The 8,976-nt window shown below is 42.4% G+C and overlaps 1 protein-coding gene across 1 annotated transcript in view; it reads left to right on the top strand.

Moving 5' to 3' along the window:
• The window catches only part of PRDM4 (PR/SET domain 4), a 15,482-nt gene extending 6,850 nt beyond the window's left edge, over positions 1 to 8,632 (top strand). The window contains exons 4-10 of the mRNA XM_026847346.1: positions 339 to 446; positions 802 to 920; positions 1,656 to 1,741; positions 2,889 to 3,016; positions 3,568 to 3,882; positions 6,377 to 6,545; positions 7,940 to 8,632. Of these exons, the coding sequence (XP_026703147.1) occupies positions 339 to 446; positions 802 to 920; positions 1,656 to 1,741; positions 2,889 to 3,016; positions 3,568 to 3,882; positions 6,377 to 6,545; positions 7,940 to 8,249 (1,235 nt within the window). The 3' untranslated portion in view covers positions 8,250 to 8,632. The remainder of the gene's footprint in view (positions 1 to 338; positions 447 to 801; positions 921 to 1,655; positions 1,742 to 2,888; positions 3,017 to 3,567; positions 3,883 to 6,376; positions 6,546 to 7,939) is intronic.
• The last annotated feature ends 344 nt before the right edge of the window (positions 8,633 to 8,976 follow it).

Raw genomic sequence — 8,976 nt, 5'->3', positions numbered from 1 at the left:
CCCCCCCCCCCAATCCCCCTCCATTTACATTTGGCATGTAGACTGTGACCTTGTCAATGGATGTGGACCTTGTTACTGTATTTCATGTCATTGTCACCTGGAGATCAAAGCGTACAGTGCAATACTAAGGATCTGAAGCATAAAGAAGAATGTGATTATTGGCTTGCTTAGTGATGCTGCTTGTTGAGAGTAGAAGACATCTATTCTTTCCAAGCTGCACTAGTTTCCAGTTTATTCGTGAAAGCTATTTAGTGTATTCATGTAGACCTATATATATATATATATATATATATATATATATATATATATATAAAAAATGTTTAATAATAAATAATATACATACAGGAATCCCTCTGCCCATGACAGAAATACAGCTGCCTCTGGGGAGAAATGCAGAAGCTGCTTAACAATGCCCAGCAACAGTTCTGGAAATTCCTGGGGATTAGGTAGGCGAAATGTAGTTACTGAAGTATTTTTTGCTTCTGCAGAAAGTGCCATGAAAACTTTAATTGGTACAAGTGGCTAGGATCTTAGTTTTATAGCTTACTGAAAAGTAAATTACTTGCTTTTGACAAACAAAGTATTTGTAATTACAACAAAGCGGCTCCCAATAGTGTCATGTGGTGGTGGTGGTTCTTGTCTCTGCCTTAGGTATGTTTTACATGTGAAGTAGAAGCTTTGCTGATCTTATGCCTAGATATTATCCCTGGAGCATTATCTCATAAACCTCCCACCTCTTTGTTATGCATGATTAGTTGTTTAAATAATTGATTTCTGTAGATTTTGGTCTTCTACTGATAGGTGTGTGGACACGAGAAACTGTTCCTGTAAGGACTTGTTTTGGACCTTTGATTGGGCAGCAGAGCCATTCTTTAGAGGTGGCTGACTGGACAGACAAAGCAGCTAGTCACTTCTGGAAGGTCAGTGGATGTTACAGTTCACAGAGTTTGCAGGCGTGCCTTTAATGTGGTGAAAGCCACCACATGACACAGCAGCTTTAACATTACCATCCTTGCCAAAAATAAAAATGAATGCAGTTTGTTTAATACTTAATATCAGCATAGCAAACTGTATATCATGTAATATGCTGGTAATCAATCCTAAACAAGCTTCTTTAATGCCTTTTCTTTTAAAGGACTGTATGTGGTTTCCAGTATTTGTGTGGAGCTGCAGCAGAGATTGTATATGAATTACTAGGCAGCACTTGTTTGTCTTGTATCGTTTATTGAAAGTTCCCCCAGGTGGTAAATGATTTGTTTTAGGAAAGCTGCTTTAAAGCTTTCTTTTTCACATCATTTCATGTTCAGAAAGTAAAACTGATCTATATAACTAAAACACATACGGTTTGCCCAGATATTATTCACAAGACTTGGCTTGTAAGAAAAGCAGCCAAATGCATTTCTGCTGGGAGCTAAAGGTGGTGTGTGGGAAAGATGCCGATAAACAGTCTTCCTAGCCTCCTGGGTAGCAGAGAGGTCAGGATTCCTGTTTGAAGGGGAAAGTAAGGAGTAAGAATGGGGCTGTGGTCTTGGCAATGGCAATGGAGATCTCCTGGCTTGTTCTAGGTAAACACATCCTCTCTTCAAGAAAGAAGCTGGATTTCACTGTGTTGTGGCTGTGTTTTGTCCTAAGATTGCATTTGTTTTTCCTGGTAGTTCTATCACAATGGTGTCCTGGAGTTCTGCATCATTACAACTGATGAAAATGAATGTAACTGGATGATGTTTGTCCGCAAAGCCAGGTGAGAACCACCTGCACTCTGCTAAGTACCTTGGCGTCTGAGCTGCAGGCTTTGTAGGAGGCTGTGTTGGAGAATCTGTGCTGCTGCACTGACTGTGTTCAGTTGGGTAATGAGCTCAGCATCAAGGGACATTCAAGGAGTTACCTAGGCATCTTGGTCTGGTGGGGAGAATGAAATGGAGCACCCAGTGGAGAATGTTATGGGGGAACCAGTACACATGCTGTAGTAAAACAGCCCCAAACCTGCCCCCGTGTACTTTGTTTCCCATGTTCTAAAGCTTTAAACCAGGCTCTCTTTATATTAGCTTACTGTGTATTAGCTTATTATTGCCTTCCCTCTATCCCATTCCTTTTGGATATATCAGTAAAGATGATGTTGATTGCCTTTTTGGTTTTAATACTTCATTACAGAAGTGTCCCGGGGTTCTTTTGGCCATGTTTCAAGCTCTTACAGCTTGCAAGAGTTGTCCTTTTCAGTTTTTCTGGAGCCTGTGATGAAAACTGTCCAGACTGGCTTCAGTATTGCTCCATACATGGTCCCTTGAGAAGGCTGAACCTTTCCTATTGTTCTGTGATGCGAAGTAGTTTTCCCCTGCAATTCATTTCATTGCTCCTATATGCAGGATTCAAGAAGTTAATGTTTGATCTCCTACTGCAGTGGGGGACAGCTTTTGCTGGTTTCAGATACTGGGAATAAACATATGCAAGATATGGCTTCAGAAGATGAATTAACACATCTTGGAAATGCGTTGCAAGAGTTATTTTTGAAGATAATTTTGCTTTTACTGGTATTTATTTCTCCCTCATGTTCTCTATTTCTTAAGTGGGTTAATATGAAAAAAAAATAATTTTGTAGTTTCTTAAGGATCATAAACTCTATTCTCAACCCACTCAAATGTCTATTAATAATTTTCTCAGCAAGATACCACAGTGGTTTGAAAACTCTATCATTTGGTGGAGCAGATTGGCTCACAAGGTCCTGTTTTCCTTTCCTTTAATAAAAAAGGACAGAAGTGGCAGACGTGAAAGTTTTGATAATGTGGTGACAAGCACTGAGATTCTTTATAGGAATTTCCTTATTTTTTTTCTCTTTCTTAAAAAGTAATTATTTCTGGAGGGTTTTTTTTTCATAACTCTCATTACTATAGGAACCGGGAAGAGCAGAATCTGGTAGCTTATCCTCACGATGGAAAAATTTACTTCTGCACCTCCCGGGATATCCCGCCTGAACACGAGCTTCTCTTTTATTACAGTCGGGACTATGCACGACAGCTTGGTAAGTAAGCGCTCATCTTTGTTGGCTTTGCAAGGAGTACTCGGTTTGAATTCCCTTTTAGTGCCATCTCTGGGCACTGTAACTTGGGAGTGCATTATGTTCCTTCTCAGTTCCTAGTGGTGCATGTCATAATTCCCTTTCATGGCTACAGGAGTACCATTGTTTGAAAAAAAAACATTTCACTGTCTAATTCCACTGATCAGGAGTAAATGATTGCAGTTTTAGAGAAAAAAGGTTGGTTTTGTTCTGTTCATCCATCTGGTGCTAAGGGAATTTTGCTAGCTGAAGATGTTCCTATTCTCCTCCACTTTTAGTTGTGGTAATTTAGGTTTGGTGGAGCTGTGCTCAAAATCATTCCAATGTTTGGTCCCCCAAAATATTTGAAATGGCCCACCTAAAAGAACTGAAGAGTAGCCACCGGAGCTGAAAGGAACAGGGGTGAAAATCTCTGCAGCTGGCTTTGCTACCACAGAAAAAGTGTTAATATGGATCACGCTCACGCTGTTAGGCCTTGCTGTGCCTCATTAAAAGTGATGCTTTTGTGCCCGAAGGTGTTCCTGAACATCCAGACGTGCATATCTGCCACTGTGGAAAGGAATGTGCTTCCTATGCAGACTTCAAGGCCCACTTGAGCAGCCATATTCATAGTCACCTCCCCAGTCAGGGGCACAGCAGCAGCCATGGGCCAGGCCACAGCAAGGAAAGGAAGTGGAAGTGCTCCATGTGCCCCCAGGCTTTCATCTCCCCTTCCAAGCTCCACGTCCACTTCATGGGGCACATGGGTATGAAGCCACACAAGTGCGATTTCTGCAGCAAAGCTTTCAGTGATCCTAGCAACTTACGGACACACCTCAAGATACACACAGGTAAGGGTTGGGGACTCTGTAGAGATGCCTGTGTTAGTAAAACATAGGGAGAGGACTTGTTCTCTCTAATCCCTTGGCCAGTTGGCAGGGCATAGCTTGTGTCCATAAATCTAAGTTCTTAGAAACACAGAATCATAGAACGTTTTGGGTTGGACCTTTAAAAATCATCTAGTCCAGCCCCCCCTACCATGGACAGGGACATCTTTCAGTAGATTAGCTCACTCAAAGCCCTGTCCAATGTGGCCTTGAACACTTCCAGTGGTGGAGCATCCACATCTCTGGGCAACCTCTTCCAGTGCCTCACCATCCTCATGATAAAAAAAATTTCTTCTTTATATCCAATCTAAATCTATCCTCTTTCAGTTTAAAACTGCTGCCCCTTGTCTTGTCACTACCGGCCTTGGTAAAAAGTTTCTCTCCATCTTTCTTATAAACTCCCTCTAAGTACTGGAAGGTCGCAATAAGATCTGCCTGGAGCCTTCTCTTCTCCAGGCTGAACAACCCCAACTCTTTCAGCCTTTCTTCACAGGAGAGGTACTCCAGCCCTCTGATCATTTTTGTGGCCCTCTGAACCAGCTCGAACAGGTCCATTCTTTCTTGTACTGGGAACCCTAACACTGGCTGCACTACTCTCAAGAGCCGAGTAGAGGCTGAGAATCATCTCCCTCGACCTACCTTTCTAAGAATGTGTAGCATCCTGACTGTCTGTAGGAATGATCTCTAGTCCGTGATGACCGCAGCTAATGCCTGGGCACTGCGTGAGAGAGTGATGGGTGGCATGGGATAGGACTGCACTGGGTTCAGTCTTCTAGAACAGTATGTAGACCTGTGTTCTGGCTGATAGTGCTATGTCTAAGCATTTGATGAGTCGAAGTTGATTACAGTTGGGAAGAAGTCTTGGCCTTCATCTGGGAGACAGAAAACCTTTTTACTCCACACAGCAGACCCAGTGCTGGCAGCTATGATAAAACAAGGGTTCCCTTCTGTTCATGAGAAAAAGCCAGTTGGGTTTGAGAGCTTGTAATGTGGACAGTTGTGCACTCAATTAAATATGAGGCTGAGATCTTTCTCCTCTTCTCCACTTGAATTGTTTTTCATCTTAAGAAAATGGCCCAAGACTGAAATTGGTGATTGTGGGGTTAGACTCGTGGATAAGGCTCAGCTTTGTCACTCATCAAAACTTAAGCCTGCACATGCTGTTGACTTCTGTGGGCATTTGGATATGACTGGAGGCTTTGGCGATAAAGGGAGAATTGCCAACGGAGCAGTGAATGAATGCTAGAAGGGGAAAAAAAAGTAGTGAAAGAATTTTCAGCTGTGTGAGAAGAGAGGAAGTATGAAAAGGCATGGATTTAACACAGAATGAGGACAGGGGAGAGACTGAGGGCCAAATACAGGCCAACAATAGACAGTGTGGATATTTTTGCCACTATTTTTTTCAGTAAGGTTGAAATCATGGAATGCAAATCATAAAGCTGGAAAGGGAATAAAACTGGGAGTTCAGTGCACTGGAGTCAAGCATAGGAAGCTGTGGGCTCAGTAGTGAGGAGTTTTAATAAACTGATCAAGCGTGGTATATACAACCACAGAACACTCAGTGGGATAGCGATGCAGGTGCTATTCAAACTTAGTCTGAATTCACATAGCACGCAGGGGTTTTGAACTATTTCTGGCAAAGAATAATGAAAGAACTACAGATAAATGGAAAAATGAGATAAAACACAGAAGTTAGCAAAGAGCCAGTAAGCTTTGTACCTGTGTGTTTGAGAACTTGTTTTTCTAGGCAAAGGCAATGCAGTGCATTAAATGTGGTTGGGCTCCAGTAAGGCATCAGATACAGTTCCTGTGGGAAATCAGTGGAGATGGGGATGTACCGATGTACAGTAATGAGATGACTACCATGGTTAATATTATAAAGGAGTCTACCATTATTGTCACTCAAGAATTCATATTTAATAAGCCTAGTGTTGTTGAATGTTTGCCTGAATCTCTTTGCTGGAAGATTTACAAGCATACTGGTGATGTTTTGATATGCAGAACAGGAAGGCACAGCTGATCTAAAGAAGCAGAAAGTCTTGTCTTATACAAAAGGCTGACTGATCACAAGCACTGGAGGAAGGGGAATCTGGGGTGTTTAGAAGGATGAAGTGCAGAACGACACATCCCATGAAGGGCTCAGTGGTTCAAATCAGTAGCATTGAAGTGTTTTTTTTTGGCTTGGGGGCATGGCATGGGGGCTGAAAAGTTTTGGGAACGATGAAATAAAGTCAGATGCCTTTTTTTTTTTTTTTTTCCACAGCTGAATCTAGACTGTAACTAGGTAGGCCTTTATGCTGAGTCTGAAAGAGCTGCAGGAGTAAACAAGTCCTGTTAACAAAGAATCTGCCTTTCTCCAGGGTAAAATTTTATTCTTAAGAAGTGGTCAGGCTTGTTTGCTTACTGTATTTCTTGGGACACTGACTGACAATTTGTGGGTGTATGTATGTAATCACAGGTCAGAAGAATTATCGCTGTACCCTCTGTGACAAGTCATTTACCCAGAAGGCTCACCTGGAATCGCACATGGTCATCCACACAGGGGAGAAGAATCTGAAGTGTGATTACTGTGAAAAGCTATTCATGCGGAGGCAGGATCTCAAGCAGCATGTACTCACTCACACACAGTAAGTGATCTCACAGGATGTGTTGGACTGGCCAGTGCAATAAAAATGAATCTCCAGTTTGCAAATAGTTTGGCCTAGGGAATGTAGGTTCATTCTCTAAGATGACAGAGAAGTCAATCTGGATAAATTCCTTTTTCCCAGTTGGAGTTGTCCTACTCTAGTGTTTGCAGTATTTTAATGACACAGTAAATTCCAGGCATGCCCCTTGTCTTGTGAAATGGCATTCTGGAGTGTTCACCATTTTGAAGTGAGAGGGGGGTTAACTGATTTACATTTAGTTTTCTGCTGAGAACTGTTTCCTAGCATGACCATGAAAAATAACCTCCTCAATGCTATTCTCACCAAGTAGCTTGTTAGTGAAGTCTCTTTCTATTTGCACCGGTGGGGTACAGTGGTGCAGCCATTCCCAGCTCTTAACCTCTCCCCCAGGTCTCATTCATGCACTTGGGTCTCCTGGTCTTCCTGCAGGGAGATGCCCATGGCCAGTGACGACCCCCAGGTCCTTCTCCAGTTTTCTACAGGTCTCTCCCAGCCCCTCAGCTCTCTGCCAGGCCAGATCATTCCTTTTGCTGTGAGAATCTCTTTGTCCTGTTTAGCTACTCCAAATACAAGGTCCTCCCTTAAAGGCATATTACCTAGAGCTAGTCCCTCTGCTTATTTTATTGTCAGCATCTGGTTCTTGTACTCACTTGTAGTTGATTGCTGCTTCTGTCATTCTGCTTAGGAGACAGCATAGTGCAGCTAGCGTAAGCAATAGACAGACAGACTCGCTTTGCTGCTTGTTCTTAGGGCCATAGCCAAAAGCGCCACTGCTGACGTGTTTTGCACAGTTGTCTACACTGTTTGACTGTTGCAGCCTGGTAAGCCTCTTCTTAGTATTTACAGGCTCACGGCTGTTAGCACTCAGCAGTTTTGTTTTCTGTTTTGTTCTTTCCTCCCCTCCCCCCCACCAATTCATGCAGGGTGGGAAGGAAGGAGACTAACCCCTTCTACCCTGGCAACATCTCTGCCCTTGCCAAAACATGGAGTTTAACCAGAGTTTGGTCTTAAAAATAAACAAAACTGCTGTAGACTTATTTATTATCAGAAAAGAAAAACAGTTCGTTACAAGCTAGCAGTTAGTCCAAAAAGCCTGACTTTTGCCAATGATGTTGGGGCCGTGGGTGTGAGGAACAGAGGAGAGGGGCTTTGTGTACATACTGTGTGAGAGAAAACTGAACAGTATTTATACTTCAGTGCTGCCACAGTGCTGCTATTTCTGGTCTGCTTCTCCTTCAAGCATACTGAAAGTAATATTTAGGAGTAAGACTAACTCTTTCTTTCACCTTTCCTGTCACCATCACCCCACTATTTAATGCAGTATCAGCTGCCTGTAACTTCTTCATGTCTTGCAGAGAACGGCAGATCAAGTGCCCCAAGTGTGACAAGCTGTTTCTGAGGACAAATCACCTGAAGAAGCATCTCAATTCCCACGAAGGAAAGAGGGACTATATCTGTGAAAAATGCTCCAAGGCTTATCTAACCAAATATCACCTCACTCGCCACTTAAAAATATGTAAAGGCCCCACATCCAGCCTGTCTGTTCCAGAGGAGGAAGAGGAGGAAGATTCAGAGGAGGAATTACTAGACTCTATGAGGACTGAAGACTGTAGGATGAACAATGGAGTCTATTCAATAGGTGATGCCCTCTCCGGAAACAAATAAAACGAGAGAGGGAAGTTTTCTTGGATGGTAAAACTGAGGAAGGAAAGAAATCCTCTCCCTTGTTCCCCCAGTCAACAGCATATGTCAGATGAGGAGCTTTCCTTCGGTTTTGGTCTCTGCACTACCACTGCTTAATAAACTCTGTAGCCAAAACACTGAATGAGAATGGATCGTGCACATACAAGTGACTACTGCTAAGAAGGAAATGAGGCGAGGAGATGTTTTCTACACACACTGTGCATACTTCTTTTCCATTCAGTGCCAGGATGAGAGACACATTGCATAGCCCTTTGAGTCAAGAGCCACAAACCAGAAATGAGGTCAACTAATTGGAGTGACATTGTGAGCCAACTCTCCTTAACTGCCAAAGCTGTGACAGTAAGTAAAACAAAAAAATGGTGGTGGCAATTGATGTGGGGTTTTTTTTGGTAATACTTTAACTGAAGGATGTAGTTTGGCAGAGAGCTAAGACTGTCAATGCTCAGGTTTCCTTCTAAAAATAAATAAATAAAAAATTTGTGGGGTTTTTGTTTGTTTGTTTTAAAAAAAGCCAGCAAAATCAGCATTTGCAGACAAAGCAATTGCCCCACTACAGAAAATCAAATACTGCTTCTTAGTCTAGTTCACTAGAACATGTAAGCAAGTGAAGAGGTAAAGACTTAGTAGGGAAGAGGCTTACAGATGATCAGAGTGTTTACAGTATATATTACTTTTTGTGCTGTAAACC

Source organism: Athene cunicularia (assembly GCF_003259725.1).
Source record: "Athene cunicularia isolate RWA chromosome 1 unlocalized genomic scaffold, athCun1 chr1_part1, whole genome shotgun sequence".
NCBI lineage: Eukaryota > Metazoa > Chordata > Aves > Strigiformes > Strigidae > Athene > Athene cunicularia.
This window is presented reverse-complemented; position numbering and strand designations above follow the sequence as displayed.